This window comes from Plasmodium fragile (assembly GCF_000956335.1).
Source record: "Plasmodium fragile strain nilgiri unplaced genomic scaffold supercont1.11, whole genome shotgun sequence".
Taxonomy (NCBI): Eukaryota; Apicomplexa; class Aconoidasida; order Haemosporida; family Plasmodiidae; genus Plasmodium; species Plasmodium fragile.
In genome coordinates this window covers 392366-408752 of record NW_012192591.1, presented here as the reverse complement: position 1 = coordinate 408752, position 16387 = coordinate 392366, and the positions used below count along the sequence as shown (strand labels likewise).

Here is a 16387-nt window from a genome sequence, read left to right as displayed (position 1 = left end):
ACACGTGAGTAATCCGAAAATTGAACTATTGTTTGTTTGTTTGTTTGTTTTCTTTTTTTTTCTTTTTTTTTTTTTTTATTGAGCTCGGAAGGGCATTTGAATTTTTTTTGATGAGTGAATACGCTCCTTTTGAGAGCGCCCCTTCGCCGCCTACATCGTGCTGCGACGCGGATAACACCAAACGCGCTTGCGTGAAAGCGGAAGGTGTGCCCTGCGTCCTGCGCCCTGTCGGAGGTGAATACACTTAAGGAGAGGAGTGTGAGAGAAGCTACCCCAAGGGGTACACTTACGCGTATAAGCGTAACGTACAATAACGTGCTTGCGGGCATACGTGTGCAAATTTTTGTGCGCATGATTCCACTCAGAGCTCTTTTGTTAAAGGAGTCCTGCTTGGAACGACGACCTATCGAGACAGCACCGATTAGGACGAATTTGTGTATGGTCTAGCGGGTGCGTCAGTTTTCCCCCCCCCCATCCCCACACGTAATACGAGACAGTCACAATGAAGAGCGGCAGCGAGATTTCTTCCTCCCAGTCGTTAAAAAAGAGCGGAAATGATTGTTTCTTTAATACGTCCCTGATATATGTATTGGCCGCCTGCCTGGCGTCATTCCTCTTTGGTTACCAAGTTAGTGTGTTAAATACCATCAAGGATTTCATCATAATTGAATTCGGATGGTGCACAAATAAAGCAGTTAACTGTGATGAAAGTACGTTGAAGAGTTCCTTCCTGTTGGCATCGGTCTTTATAGGTGCCGTGGTTGGAAGTGGATTTTCAGGATTCCTAGTTCAGAATGGAAGAAGATTTTCGCTGTTAGTAATATACAACTTTTTTATTCTGGTGAGTATATTGACATCGATTACGCATCACTTCCACACCATGTTGTTTTCGCGTCTTCTAAGTGGATTCGGAATAGGACTAATCACAGTCAGTGTACCCATGTACATCTCAGAGATGACCCACAAGGATAAAAAGGGCGCTTATGGAGTCCTGCACCAGTTGTTTATCACCTTTGGTATATTCATAGCCGTGCTGCTAGGAATGGCCATGGGAAAAGTACCAGAAGGAAATGGAGTACAGGTTTTGGGATCTTTTCAGGAGATATGGTGGAGACTTATGTTTTTTTTCCCATGCATTATCTCCATCGTGGGTATCATTCTACTGACTTTTTTCCTTAAAGAGGAGACTCCATACTACTTATTTGAGAATGGAAAAGTAGAAGAATCGAAGAAAATTTTACAAAAGATATATGGAAGTGATAATGTGGATGGTCCTTTGAAGGCAATTAAAGATGCAGTGGAACAGAACGAGGCAGCGAAGAGAAGTTCCATTTCGTTAATGAGAGCGATGCAGATTCCTTCCTACCGCTATGTCATCCTGCTAGGTTGTATTCTGTCCGGTTTACAACAGTTCACGGGTATTAACGTCTTGGTGTCCAATTCGAACGAACTATACAAAGAATTTCTGAGCAAAGAATTGATAACCACCCTAAGTGTGATAATGACTGTAGTTAATTTTTTAATGACCTTTCCAGCGATCTACATTGTGGAGAAGTTAGGAAGAAAGACTTTGCTCCTTTGTGGATGTGCAGGAGTTATTCTTGCCTTCTTACCTACTGCCATAGCTAATCAGATTAATAGCACTTCCGATTTCGTGAAAAAACTTTCCATCGGTGCAACTTTCGTGATGATAATTTCCTTTGCCGTTTCGTACGGACCCGTGTTGTGGATTTATTTGCACGAAATGTTCCCCTCAGAGATTAAGGACAGCGCAGCAAGCTTGGCTTCTTTGGTCAACTGGATGTGTGCTATCATAGTGGTGTTTCCATCTGACATAATTATTAAGAAGTCCCCCACGATTCTGTTTTTCATTTTCGCTGGTATGTCGATTCTGGCCTTCCTTTTCATCTTCTTCTTCATTAAGGAGACAAAGGGCGGCGAGATTGGAACAAGTCCATACATCACCATGGAAGAGAGACAGAAGCATGTAGGCAAGTCGGCCGTGTAAGCAGTGCAGTCGACAAGGGAGGAAGATCTGTGAGGAGCACTGATGGGGGAAGCGCATTCGATGCAGTTGCATGGATGAATCTTTCAGGGGTGAGCTGGAAAAAAAGAAAAAAAAAAATGTGTGCAAAATTGCTCAACACGCATGTTTTTTTTTTTTTTTTTTTTTTTTTCGTTGTTGTTAATTGTTCGGTGGTGAGAAGAGAGAACAAGCGCAGCGGGAGCGCCAAAAACTTGTGCAGCGGATTGGTCCCCAAGTGCCCGCCTTCAAGTTTGTGAGCAAGACAGCGTGTGCGGATGCATTTCAACTAAACACCAAGATAGAACAACAGATGGATAATATGGCATGTCAACAGATCAAGAAGATGACGCTTGAGCACAGCACCCAGCTAGCGATACTGTTTTTTTACACCCCCTTGAGAAAAAAAAAAAAAAAAAAAAAACTATACAGTTATCTAGCGAAAAAAAAAAATAAAAAAGAATGTAGCATAGGAATGTGTGTGTGTGTATGCATACTGGGAACTCCCTTTTTTTTTTTTTTTTTCCTTTTTTCCACCTGCGTAGATACATATGCATAATGTGTATGTGTGTGCGGGTCATTTCCCTCTTTTGTTTGTTTTCTTTTTTTGTTTTCATTTCGCATAAACCGGGTGTATCTCCATCAACCAGTCGTCAGTAATTCATGTAGGCAACGTGGTGGCCTTACCCGTAAGCGTCTCATAGGGCTATTTTCACGCATCAGTGGGAATACTCACATTTAGGTCGAACACCCAATCGAGCATGCGCCTCGGCGTTGTGGTGTCTTAATATCAGTTGGTAATTTTGCAGGGCGACTTTTATCGATCCCCCCCTTTTAGGGACCTTTTTAAAGGTGTGTACAATGCGCACGCATTTGTGTGGTGGAGAATTGGAGGTGCGGCCGGTACGGCCATGGCTCCTCCAGCAAGCCTCTCCTCATGTAAGAAATGTAACCCAAGAGTACTCTTCTCCCAGCGTGCATTTGTTCCACCCCTAAATGGATCGCGCGCAAATTGGCTGGTTGGGTCTCAAAGTGTGAAATAAGGGGGAGTCCCTTCCCAGTGGGTACTGTCGTTTAGAGGGATCATTTCAAAGGGGCAGGAATCCCTACCAAATGGAAATAAGCAAACTGGTGTGACATGTCATGCAGAGATGGCTTCTGCCGCCGCGGACGGCAGCGGCAAATGTGGGGACGACAACAAGGTGGTACAGCCCCGATGCGATTAAAAAAAAAAAAAAAAAAAAAAAACATGCGTGTTGAGCAATTTTGCACATGGGCTGGGGTCGTCGTCGTCGTTGCCACGAAGAACGCACTTTCGTGTCAAAGGATGGGTGATCGTTCTTCCTGCATTGACAATCGTGTTTAACCATTATCGTGTGTGTTACCGTATACGCGTTATATATATATAGAATACCCACCAAGTGAAAGGGGAAAAATTAATCCACCAAGGACAGCAGCGGTGAGGAAAAGAAAAAAAAAAACAGCCAAGTGGAGCAACTGTCGGTCGCTCCCACCACAACGTCATGCGCCTAATATGACATGCCCAAGCACCTACTGGTCAAAGGCGCAGTGTACCTGGCGGCACTGGCCTGGTTGAGCAGCGCGGGCATACCGGGACTTCACAAATGGGTGATTCAAAACTTCCCCAGTTGCGTACAGATAGTGGAGAGAAACAGCCTTCTGGACGTGACGCACTTGAGCAGGAGGAACTTTGGACATGGAAGGGAACATAAAAAAGGAGGCCGTGATTGGAAGAAGAGACCAACAAAGATCGGGCATGTGGATAATCTTTTATTTGACATGAACCAACTCTTACACAAAGCGAACGTCCAGTTTGTTAACGATGAACAATATTTTTGCAAGCTCTCCTATTTAATAAGAAATGTGTTGAGGAAGTTTCCCCCGCAGAAAAACATCGTGTTCGCCATTGATGGTATTTGTCCTTTTTCTAAACTGAAGCTACAAATTAAAAGGAGAGCAAAAGCAAAAAAACTCAAGGATGGACACAACTCAAATGACATAACATGTGGAAGTCCCTTCATTCAGAAAATATCAAAATTTCTTCAAAAATTCGTAACATTTTTAGTATCCCTGCCAAAGTATAAACATATAAAAGTGTACGTTTCCACTGACAAGGAGGTGGGGGAAGGAGAACTCAAACTAATGAATTGGATCCAGAACTATGTAGGGGGGAGCCGCTCGTCGCATGAGGGGGATAGCAGTTGTGTCGGTGCCCGCAGTGCGGCAGACGAATCGTTCGTCATCGTGGGGGCAGATGCGGACCTTCTCCTTCAGTGCTTAGCTTTGAAAGACGTGCGCAATGTGTGTGTGTACACGTACCAGACTTTCCTCGTAGATGTGGGGGCGTGGGAAAGGGAGAAAAAGAAGGAGGACTACCTCGCTGGGTTGGCTCTCCCAAGTGGAAAGAAGCCAAATGGAGAAACTGACCATATGGACACCTCCACTCCAAAGTGGAAAAGGAAAAAAATAAAAGTCCTGTACAACCTAAACACATTTACCAACCTCTTTTGGATGAAGTACCCAAGCGCCATCGACCAAATTAGACGAGACTTGCTCATCCTCTTTATCCTAAAGGGGAATGATTATTTGCCCAAAATCAGGGAAGGTAATTTTTCCACTTTTTTTGAGGCCTATTTTAACATGCTGGACAGGGAAATGCATTTAGAACAAAATGGGGGCAGTCCCTACGGAGGACTTTTGACAAAGGAGTATGCTCTTAATGGGCCACAATTTTTAAAATATTTAAATCAAGTACATAAGCTAGTGAGCCTCCCAACGTATTACCTCCAGAGATTCAGAGATGCTGCAAATGAGGGTGATAATATTGGGGGAACAAAAACGCATGATGATGATGAAGGAGGAGGAGGCAGGGGGATGTTCAAAGAACACATGTCGTACCTCCCACTATCTCTCCTAAACGAACTGATCAGCAAAAGGAAAATAAACAAAGACAATCTGCACATTGAGGTGGAGAAGGAACAGGGATCCGATTTGTTCAGGTGCACCATGACACAGTGCTACATGGACGGAAGGACTTCCACTTATTGTGGTTCCTCTAGGAGGAAGAAAATTGCCATGCACCTTGCCTCTCATGATTATTTGGAAAGCGAATTCCCCTCATGCATGCGCTTTGTTGATTCGGGCCTCCTCAGGAAAATTGTCCAAGGGGGGGAGCAAACAGGACCCACCCAGGATGAAACTCTAAAAGAAAAAGGAGAATCACCACCCGAAAGGGAAAATGGAGAAATTCAAGGGGAAGTCCAACGTGTGGATCAGCCATCTGAAAAAGAACAAATGAGCAATCTCACTGTTGAGGAAGAACATAGCCAAACGGAACACTTCTTGAAAACCTTTTATGTGCAGAATTGTAGAGGGGAAAAAAATTTCCAGGAAGAAATGAACAGCTGCGAGAACTACATCCAAGGGGTCCACTGGTTAGTCCAGATGTACACACAAACGTGTTGCCTCAATTTTAACTTTTTTTACAAATACGCCACAAGTCCCTCCCTCCTCAGCTTGTACTACTTCCTGTCCGGGGGGGCTAGCGAGGGTGAGAAGGGAACCGACACAGAAAAGGATGATCGCGCAAACGGAGAGACAAACATCCTGCAGAACATCAACCTCAACGTATTCAGAAACAACCAGGAGTATCACAACTTTATAAATTTTTGCGTGGGGAAGTATGGACGGGGGGTTGAGCAGGAAGAACAAGAACCCCTTCGTCAAGCGCCCCAACAACATGACTTCGAAAATATATACGACATCCTGTTCTGCAGAAATGCAAATGTCGTCATGAGTAGGATTAAGAAATTGAACCAACAGTTAAAAGGAAACCTCCACATAAGGAAAGAGAATGTAAAGTACTACTGGGATGTGTATGCAAGTAGGCTGAAAAAATATTGCAAAATGATTTTTTACAAAGGGAAGAAAATATATATTGCCAAGTTTGCTCTCTTCCGGATTGCTCTCCAGAATGAGGACTTGCACAATGGGACAGGTGAAGGTGGGGGCGAAATACCTTCACGTGGATTCAACATGCCCAGTCGTATGGGCAAGACGCGTATCCATAGCTGTAACGATAGAGGGGAAGATTGTTCCTTTCTATATGGTGGCGGGAACAATCCGAAGAGGACACACAAGAGGGGCTTCTGCACGAGGGCTATGGGCGCGTACCCAGATGAGGTAGACCAGTTTTTTAGGGGGACCCCCAGAAAGGTGAAACGAGTTATTCACGTGAAACGGTTGAGACGGACCAATGTTGTTTTTAGGTAGGGGGGGGACCACATATATTGTCCTTCGTTAGGGCAATTTGTGTTCGTCTCGGGATTCTCCAAAATGTTGTGCATCCCCTTGTGCGGTTGCCCGCACACATGTTTCTATATAACTCCCCGGTTGTAACATCGCTCGTGCGTTCCTTTCCTTTCCTTTTTTTTTTTTTTTTTTTTGGTATCCTTTTTCGTCACGAACGTTACAACAATTGCGTTCGCAGGGCTGCTTCAGCACGAGGGGCGTTCACATAATTCTCACTTCCACCTCACTGCCCTAGTGTGCCCAAAGAAGTGCCCATTTTCCTTTCCCACCCCGTTCGAACAAAGAGTTGCCAAGGCACATCCGTGTAAATACCTCTCCAAACAAATGTGGAAACCCTGTCCCTCTTTCCGCACAAAGAGTTGATTCCCAAACAGATGTTTTTTAAAAATTCCATAATGGTGCTATAAAGAATGAGAAAAAGTGCCAAGTGAAGCAAACTGGAGCAAACTGGTGAGAAAAAAAAAATTAAAACAAAAATTCCCCTGTTGAAGTGAACAAATTTCCGTTGCTAAACGAACACTTTTTGGGAAAATAGTTTGTCATGCGAGAGAATTGCAAGGATGCAACTGTGCTAGATCTGGCCACGTGGCGCACACGAAACAACCCAACCAGGAATTAAAGTCGACGTCGCGAAGAGAGGGGCCTCAAAATAATTTCTCATCGTTTTGTTTTGTTCCCCCCAATGGAAATATCCCCATGCGGAAAAAGTGTACAAAATAAATATAGGAAATAACATGCCTGTGCCGATGGGGACGTATTTTATGCCTTTGTTTGGGTACTACCCAAATGTACTCATAAATGCATAATGATATGTTTCACCTTCGCATGCGGCTTTCCCCTCCACACCCCCCACAACGCCAAAACGAATAGTCCACTCTACATTCCATTTTTTTTTTTTTATACCACATTGTTGAAAGGGGTCGTTATACATATATATATATAAGGAACAACAACGCACCGATGAAGTGAGTAGAAATTTGTTTCTATCCCGTGATAGATTGTGTTGTAGTGAACCATTTTGTAAGTGGAATGGAAGAGGCAAATTTCTTGTTTTGTTTTGTTTTCTTTTTTTTTTTTTTTGTCGTAAATATTATGAACGTTCAGGCAGTTGTGGCTAATTTTTGGTGGTAGTCATAATAAAAAAAAAAAAACAAAAAAAAGTTATCATTTTGTTTTTTTTTTTTTTAAAAAGCCGAAGGGTTGTGTTTTTTGATGTTCACGATTTGGGATGGACTTGTGGTGGCGTTCGTTTCTTTTTTCCTCTTTTGGGGGTATTTAAGCGGCAGTTTGGAGCGCTTACACGAGGTAGCAAAAAAAAGGCAAACGTAACCCATCGTGGAAACATCGCTTCTCTGCCGCTTCCCTGCCGCAAAGATGGACGCGCTACTCGGCCAGCTGGAGGATGTCGAGCCAGACAACATCCTCAAAAGCGCGGAGGAGTTCAAAAACGATAAATCGGAAGTGAAAGTAAACCTGTCAATTGGAGTGTGCTGCGACGAGAATGGACAGCTGCACATATTTAAAAGTGTCCTGGAGGCAGAAAAATTAGTACAGGAAAGGTACAAGGAAAAACCATACTTGTTAAGCAACGGGACGAAGCAATTTTCCTTGTTAACGCAGAAATTGATCTTTGGAGAAAATTCAAAATATATAAAGGAGAAAAGAATATGCACAGTTCAGGCAATAGGAGGCACAGGAGCCATGTTCATAGCTCTGCAATTATTTAAAATGCTTCACATTCATGACATATGCCTAATGAACAGGCCGTATATAAACCACATAAACATGATAACGTCCTACGGATTTAAAGTTAAGTACCTTTGTTTTTTTGAAGAGAAATTGGTGAATATAAATTATGATGCCTTTTTATATGATTTGCGAAATTTGGAGGATGGATCTGTTATCATACTGCAGGTTTCCTGCTACAATCCATGCAGCACAAATATTGAGGCAATTTATTTTGACCAAATAGCAGAAATTGTTTGGAAAAAAAAACACATAATTGTCTTTGACGTTGCTTATCAAGGATTCGGATCCTCCAATTTGAACGATGATGTGTCCTTAATTAGAAAATTTGAAGAAAGAGGAATATCCTTTGTCGTGTGCCAATCGTTTTCGAAAAATATGTCCCTTTATGGTGAACGAGCTGGGGCATTGCACATTATCTGCAAGTCCAAAGAGGAGAGAAAAATTGTGGCAAATAATCTTCGCATCATTACTCGCAAATTTTACACCTCCCCCACGGTTCACACAAATAGAATTGTTTGCCAGGTTTTGGAAAATAAGAAATTAAAATCTGAGTGGATAAAAGACTTGCGGGAATTATCTGAACGTGTTCATAAGAATAGAATCCTCTTTTTTGAGAAAATGGAATTTCACCAGAAAAAGTTTGACCTGCATTACGACTGGAGTGTGTATAAGAAGCAGAGAGGGATTTTTTCTTTCGTCCCACTATTTGCTGAAATTTGCGACATGCTGAAGGAGCACCACGTCTACATCATTGACAACGGGCGAATTAACGTGTCTGGCATCACGGCCCACAATGTGGACTACGTGGCCGAGAAGGCGTGTTTTTGCCTGGCGGTCAAACGAAGTGGCCAGGCGGGGGACATACAACAGAGCTGAAGATATTTTTAAATACCCCTTCATGAGAGGAAGGGGAAAAACCCATTTGAAGGAGAACCTCTCCCATCCCGGCGCGGTACCCTTTTTCGAATCGCGGGGGTGTGTGCAGTAGAAGGGAAAACAAGGACGCATCATTCCTGTGTGTGTCTTTTTGCCCTCCTTTATTTTTTCATCCCCCAAAGAGGTGTACCTCTTTTTTTGGGAACATTTGTCTGCACGTGAATTATGCACATGAATTATGTACACGAATTATGCACACGTGGGGGCAGAAGGAGATGTGCATCGCGCAACATATTGGCCTCTCCAAACCAGTGCGCACAGATAATATAGTGATGAAACGAAAAGGGAAATCTCGTCCCCCCCCTCTTTGAACAAATAATGATCGTGACATTTGCTGCATTTTGCGAAACAGTCTCGTTTTATTTAATATACGCTTGATCAATTTAGGTGATATTACTTATTTATTTATTTATTCCTTTTTTTTTTTTTTTTTTTTTTTTTTTTTTTTTTTTTTTTTTTTTTTTTTTTTTTTTTTTTTTTTTTTTTTTTTAATTTGAGGTGTGTATTTTTTCCTCTCCTTTTGTCCAGTTTGTCTCATCATCGCAACTAACCATTCGTGACATAAAGTAGAGTTTGTACTTGCGGACTGCTGTATGCGCAAGTCCGTGTGACGTGGAATTATTAATTTGGCTGCACTTTTGCATTTGTCTGAGTTCCTCCATTTGGCTTCTTTCCATTTGAGGGCCAGGCTTGTGGTCTGAAAAAGTGGACTAACATTCCCGGTGGGGAAACGTGAACGTCGTTACGCTCTGGAAACGCCTCCAACCGCCGGGAAAGCATTTCATTAGCGGGAAGCTCCCCAAAGGCTGTGGAGTCTACCACAACAGGACACCACCCCCAACCCCGTGAACTTAAAAGATAAACAAACGGGCAAAAATGAACTCGGAAAATTTATCGCAGAATTTGAAGAAGCATATGCAAAGCTTATTAATAAGGGTAAACTGAGGGAGGAGTGTAATGGGTTCACACTGTGATGTAACCAACTCATATGGGGAAGACTTCTCCCTTCCTCCTATCGCCAAACCGTCCATTATTCGAAAGTTAAAAAAAAAAAAAAATTGCTAACCGATAAATTTCCCAGCTAAAACAAAACCTCAAACTGACATGTTTTGTTGTTTCTCCCCCCCGCCCTGTATGCAGAAATCAGACATATCCTATTACAACCAAAACAACATCGTAGATATCATCACCGGGGTTCTGGACAAATATTCAGATGCGAACACGAACGAAATTAACGTCGAAGTGGGTTCCTTTTGGAAGCAGTTCACTTGTTTTGTTTGGCGCCGCTTCGTCTTGTTTATTTCTTTTTTTTATTTTTACTCCACGGGAGAATATGTGATCCGTATGGCACATTAACCTACGTTATCGTCTTTTTTTTTCTCGTGCCCACCCGCAGAATGCCATAAAAAATATAAAAGAAAATTTGGACAAAAGCTTTGGAGCCGGCTGGATATGCCTGATTGGGGAGTCTTTCTCTTTCAACATTTCGGCGAAGGTTAGTAGGGCGCGCGCGTTTCTGTGAGGAAACTGCGTGACGTCCTCATGTAGTGGCTCACCGATTACGCTCCCCTTCTACACCACTGACATTCCACTGACATGCCGCTGATGCACCACCCCGCAGGAGAACTCTTTCCTATTCTGCTTCTATCAGGGCTATTTAGCTATCGTGGTGTATAAATGCTGAGGCGGGAGCAGGGGAGGGGAAGACAGGAGTGTGTGTGGGCTCTCTGGGGTGAAAGAAAACACCTTAAGTGAGCATTAAAGGAAGGTCCTTTGGGAAGCAGGGAAGTGGCGTAGAGGAGGCAACAGGAATGAGAACACGCATAACGAGATCTTTGATGGTACGCCAATATATATATACATATATATATACATACATATATATATATATAACGATGCGCGAGAGTGACCCATTGTTGGAACACAGATATGCACAGAAACGTGAAGACAAGTGGACGGGAGGGGACGGCCCTCTCCTTTATCAACACAAAAGACATGAGTAAAGTTGGTGCAGGAAAAAATATAACACAATTAAATTTGGAAAAGTGTGAACAGGCATCCATTTTACTTGATAATCTGAGCACATTTGATGAGATAGGTGCGTTGGAAGAGGGGCGATGTTATAAGGACAACCCAGCAAATCATGCGTCTTTATTTAATTGGCAAAGGGGGAATGTGCAGGGGGAGAAGGAAAAGTCCCCCTTGCGTGCAGAACTGACGGAAGAAGATTTGATCTCAGATTTTTATAAATATGTAGGTGTGCCTGGGGTTGCCTCTGGGTGGATTCCCTACACGAAGGATGTCCCCAGAAGGGAAGAAAACATAAGTTACTTTTCCAACATGGAACGTGGTGAAGAGGTGCCAAGAGAGAGTTACAAAAGGGGGCAAAATATAACACATTCGCAGAGAAGTGACTCCATCACAGCGCACTACAACGGGGAAATACAAACGGCGTGTGGTAAAGAGGCAAACAATGTTAAGGAAAAGAAAAGGACCAATGCAAATAAATACGTGTTCAATTTAAGGACAGCTAAGAAAGAACTGATCAAAGACAAGAAAGGAAGTTTTAACAATACAGAAAAGACCATTACGTATGTAAACAAATGCGATAGGGATGTGATAAATTTTCAGAAGGAAAAAAAGTTGAAGGAACAAATACGGATGCACGAGGAGGAAAAGGAGAAAATCAAAAACAGCTTTGAAGACATTATAAAAAACATAACAGAAAAATATGAAACACAGGAAGAAAAAAAAAAAAAATTAATAACAAACATTTATAACAGGTATATGAACATGCGAAATGAGTTTAACAAAATGAAGAGTATCACTGAAAATGTGAAATCAGAAAATAAAAAATTTAAAGAAGAAGTGGACAGATTAACTGCTAACCCTGTGGAGAGGACCCTCCTCAATGATTATAAAAACAAGCTACAAAAATACATACTGTTAGACGACTTTAAGGGGAATAAGATTCAGGAGTTGGAGAGACAAATACAATCTGTGCGCACCTCCGCAGAGGCGCTCGCCAAAAAAAACGCATCTCTGGTGGAGGACAAGAAACGCTTACTTAAGAACAGTGAAAATTTGAAGAGGGATAATATACAGCTGCAAACGGACTTGGAAAATGCGAGACGGGAAAACCAGCAACTCAGAGATGAACTCTTTTACAAGGACATGAAAATGAACTACCTGGTCACCATTTTGAACGTGCTCGATGAGACTATCCTGGGAGATGGTGGGTGCAGAGAAGTTCAAAGGGGAGGAGTGGCTCAAAGGCGAGGAGCGACGCAGAAGGGGGGTGCCATTCAAAAAATGAACAAGAAAATATTAATCAAATCGATCGTCCAAAAAATAAAAGACATAAATAAGAAAATGCTGAAACAGGAGGAAATGGTGGGAACGTTACAAAGCAAAGTGGGGGTCGTTGAAGAGGAGACCTGCGCAGAGGTCATCACACGGAATGACACACACGAGGAGGGGGAAAACCAAAATGAAAATCGCAAACTACTAGAAGCCTATTTCAATTGCAACAACTTTATTCTGAACGAAAGTGCACGGGACGTGACCACGGGGGAAAACATACATGCAGCCTTTTTTGTGAATGGTGGTAACGCGGGGGGCAAAGCTTTTAACCACTGTACAGATCAGCTGGACCAAGTGGGAAACGACCCCACCGCTGATGTCTCGGTGGCGGGGGCAGACGGAGCAGAAGTGAACAACGGCGCGCAGTAGAGATGAATAAAGGCGCAGCACAAATGGCATGTCGTAGGAGGCACCATGGCCTCTCTCCTTACCACCACTTTAATAAAAAAAAAAAAAAAGACCACAATTGTTTGTTTCTTTTGCGCCTCTAAATAGGTAAAGTTTACTTTTTTGTGTGTTTAATTTTTAAATTTTTTTTTTTTTTTTTTTTTTTTTAAATTGACTTACACCCTTGGAGGAGCGTGTGCAGGGGAGTATATATATGTACGTATAAATGCACACATAAAAATCAAATTAACTGGTGAACATGTGGGTCTATATCTACATGTGTGAATTATGGGGGACGGGCATCACCGGCCGTTCACCTGTGCAGGGTCTTTTGCGCGCGGTGTGGGGGGCACGCAAAGCGCACATGAACGAGAACATAAACATAAGGATACGCATAATGATACAAACACATACTCATATATGCACACATATATATACATATGCACGACGCGGGGGGGGGGGGAGGGCAAGACATAAACCCTGTAAGAGAGGTAACCCCTCTTCAATATATACACACGCAAAAACGTTTTTAAAATTAAAGCTTTATCGAAGTGGTAATTATGAAGGGAAAAAAAAAAAAAAAAAAAAAAAAAAAGGCATAAATCTCAGATGTTTTTGTTTTTCTTAAAAAGGAGAAAGCTTTGTAAAATTTTATAAATAAACATTAAATCTTATACACAAAAAAAAAAAAAAAAAGACAAAGAGAAAGAAGAAGATGAAAAAGATGAAGAAAAAAAGCTATAATAAACCAAGTTGGACAAAATTGAGAGAAAGTGAGAAGAATAAGGAGACGTGAAATGAAACCTGCTGCAGCCAGCGACTGTAACTGTCGCAACAGTTCGGGGTGGCATGATTTTTTTCTCTTTCGTTAAAATGTCAGGGTGCGAGAAAGGAATAAAAAAAAAACACATTATTTTGTTTTACTTTACTTGGCTATATTTTTCTTCATTTACTTTTTTTTTTTTTTTTTTTTTTGGAATTTTCCTCCTGCGCGGGTGAAGGGTGGAAAAAAGGAAATCGGGCCGATGTGTACTCGGGTTTCACATACATTGCGCACATGCGCTGACAAACACAACTTGGTGTGTGATGGGGGGGGGGGGCAAACTAAAGCTTCCACTCTTCCTTTCGCTCTCGTGAATCGGTGTGTTTGCATCACTCCCCGTATGCACCATTCGTTTTCGTTTCGCTTCGTTTCGTTGGTTTCCTTTTTTTGTCTCTACTCGTTTTGCGTTGGGTAGGAAGACGTGGGACTTACCTCGATGATCTCTTGAGCTAACAAGTTAGCCTTTTCCGTTGTTTCCTTCAATTTTGTTTCATCCTGCTTTTGCTTCTTCGCCTGGTTCTTCAACTCATCCTTCTTCTTCTTTTCCTCATCCGCCTTTATTTTGTTGTGGTGGAAGATGCGGTATGCGTCGGAGATGATGGTTTCGCCTGTGCGGTGTGAAGGGGTTTAAAAGGGTTAGCAAACGACACGTCACAGAATGCTGTGTGTCATCTATCACATGCAGTGGACACACCCTTCGTATGTATGTGTGTGTATGTATGAGGCGGTGAATCCCGTGGACATTTCCACCAGGTGCAAAAATAAGCAAAGGCATGGTGACACCCCTCCTGCACGTCACCGTAAAGGGAAGGGGTGTATCTCTGTTTTTTTTTTTTTTTTTCCTTTTCCTTTCTTTTGTATTACCCCATCTTGGAGATAAGCAGTTGGCCTCATAAATGATCAAATTGAATTCTTGTAAAAACTCTTCACATTGCTGCAGGGAGGTGCCAAAAAAAAAAAAAAAAAAAAAAAAATCACATAAGTGTACACAGTTACACATGTACAAATATGCGTATATAACGAATTGGGCCTGGCCACAGTGACGTAGACAGGGAGAGAGTCTCGTTTTTTTTTTTTTCCACTTACCCCGTCCAGCTCCTTGGACATATTATCATCGATGTAGTAGTTATTGTATAAGCGTTGCTTTTTATTTTTGTCTTGAAATATTTTATTGCATATGGGGAGGAAGTAGATGGCCTTCTTTAGCAGTAGCACCTTAAGCTTGACGATGTCCTCAGTGGACAATTTTCTTTGCGCAGGAAGGGGAGGGGGACAAGGTGTTGCATGTGTGGGGGGGGAGGGGGAAAGAAGTAAGACACTCGAACTGTGAGCCGCTCACACTGTTAGCGGTGAATGGACACGAACGTACCTCATCCAGTTGAGGCTAGGATCACAGGGCTCGCTGTCCTTGGCGTACTGCTGGTCATTGTAAATGTCGTCCAGCAGACTCTCCAAGTATTGCTCGTTCTGTTTGTCCACCTCATTTGAGTCTGAGTTCAGCTCCTCCAAAATGTCTGTGCTATAATTGACTTCAATCTTCCTCTCCGTTTTGAGGTAGTACTTGTATTTTTCGATTTCATATTTCTTCGTGAAATTCTCATATGCACAAAATTGTTTATTTTCATATCTTAAACAGTTAAAAAATTCATTTCTTTTATTTTTTTCATGAATAAAGGTGCACACGCTTTTATATATAAAACAAGAAAATGCGATGAACGGAATTATAACAAATGTGAGATATAACAATATCATCTTTTTTACTGGGGAGGTCGTAAAAAAAAAAAAAAAAAAAAAAAAAAATTAGGGGACTTGTTTTTTTTCTGTGTGCATGCAAATCAGAACAAATTCGTTTCTTGTTTTGCCTGTGACATAGTTGGCCAACCAGTAGAGAACTCTGAACGGGGGGAAAACTACAAAGGAGACTAACAAATGGGGCTACAGAGAGGCGCTGTAGAATGGCAGCCCCAACAGCGCAGAGGCAGCATGTGCTGGATTATACAAAAAGAAGAACTGGCATGAAGACCAAGGGGTGGTGCGCAAAGCTACAAACGCAAAAAAAAAAAAAACAAAAAAAAACCCTAGTATGGCATAACGCTAAAGCCTGGAACATGCAAGGGGCAAAAATCACACCGTACAAATGGCCCCACCAAAGTAGGATGCGGGAACATAAGCCTAAAAGGAGAACAGAGCTGTAGGATTGCACAAATGCATTACTCTGCGTAACAGGGTAACTGCGCAACTACGTAACTACATAACTGCATGATCGCGTAAATGGAATTAAATTATACGTGGTACGAATGGGCAAAACACAGCAATGATAAAATGCGAAACGATTAGAAAAAAAAAAAATAATTAAAATAAAAATAAAAAAAAACTGACGCAATGAAGGAAAGCTTTTTCGATTTTTTTCAACTCTTTGCAGTTTGAGCAAATTTGTTCAAAGTTGAAATGCATTTTTTTTTTTTTTTTTTTTGTTTTTTTTTCCTCACAATGTGCCGCAAAATAACACCATAGATTCGCCCAGGGGGGAAAACGAGGGGCACAATTTATTTTATGCACACCGCATTATAAACGAGTACATAAAATAAAAAGGGCCAAGATAAGCTAAACTATAAGCGGCGTACATTCTAAAACCGTTTTATGGAACAAAACAAAAAAAAAAAAAAAATACACAAATGCGTGCAGGTGAGGGAAAATATTAACAGTTTTATATCTCCTTTTCTTTTATTTTATTTTTTAATTTTTTTTTTTTTTTTTTTTTTTTTTTTTTTTGC

General features: G+C 41.8%; 6 protein-coding genes across 6 annotated transcripts; 5 read left to right on the top strand and 1 right to left on the bottom strand.

The window, feature by feature from the left end:
* Positions 1-502: 502 nt before the first annotated feature.
* Positions 503-2008, top strand: AK88_01345 (uncharacterized protein; the record flags this gene model as incomplete). The annotated part of the gene is made up of 1 exon (XM_012478980.1): positions 503-2008. The coding sequence occupies one exon, from the start codon at positions 503-505 to the stop codon at positions 2006-2008; it is 1506 nt and encodes a 501-aa protein (XP_012334403.1).
* A 1554-nt stretch (positions 2009-3562) lies between these two features.
* Positions 3563-6316, top strand: AK88_01344 (uncharacterized protein; the record flags this gene model as incomplete). The annotated part of the gene is made up of 1 exon (XM_012478979.1): positions 3563-6316. The coding sequence occupies one exon, from the start codon at positions 3563-3565 to the stop codon at positions 6314-6316; it is 2754 nt and encodes a 917-aa protein (XP_012334402.1).
* Positions 6317-7729: 1413 nt separating this feature from the next.
* Positions 7730-8980, top strand: AK88_01343 (uncharacterized protein; the record flags this gene model as incomplete). Its single annotated transcript, XM_012478978.1, has 1 exon — positions 7730-8980. The coding sequence occupies one exon, from the start codon at positions 7730-7732 to the stop codon at positions 8978-8980; it is 1251 nt and encodes a 416-aa protein (XP_012334401.1).
* A 936-nt stretch (positions 8981-9916) lies between these two features.
* AK88_01342 (uncharacterized protein) lies at positions 9917-10724 on the top strand (the record flags this gene model as incomplete). The annotated part of the gene is made up of 4 exons (XM_012478977.1): positions 9917-9976; positions 10181-10282; positions 10437-10535; positions 10662-10724. 4 exons carry the CDS (start codon positions 9917-9919, stop codon positions 10722-10724), a joined length of 324 nt encoding a protein of 107 aa, XP_012334400.1.
* A 245-nt stretch (positions 10725-10969) lies between these two features.
* Positions 10970-12772, top strand: AK88_01341 (uncharacterized protein; the record flags this gene model as incomplete). The annotated part of the gene is made up of 1 exon (XM_012478976.1): positions 10970-12772. The coding sequence occupies one exon, from the start codon at positions 10970-10972 to the stop codon at positions 12770-12772; it is 1803 nt and encodes a 600-aa protein (XP_012334399.1).
* A 1234-nt stretch (positions 12773-14006) lies between these two features.
* AK88_01340 (uncharacterized protein) lies at positions 14007-15365 on the bottom strand (the record flags this gene model as incomplete). The annotated part of the gene is made up of 4 exons (XM_012478975.1): positions 14007-14221; positions 14478-14547; positions 14700-14862; positions 14983-15365. The coding sequence occupies 4 exons, from the start codon at positions 15363-15365 to the stop codon at positions 14007-14009; spliced, it is 831 nt and encodes a 276-aa protein (XP_012334398.1).
* Positions 15366-16387: the final 1022 nt, after the last annotated feature.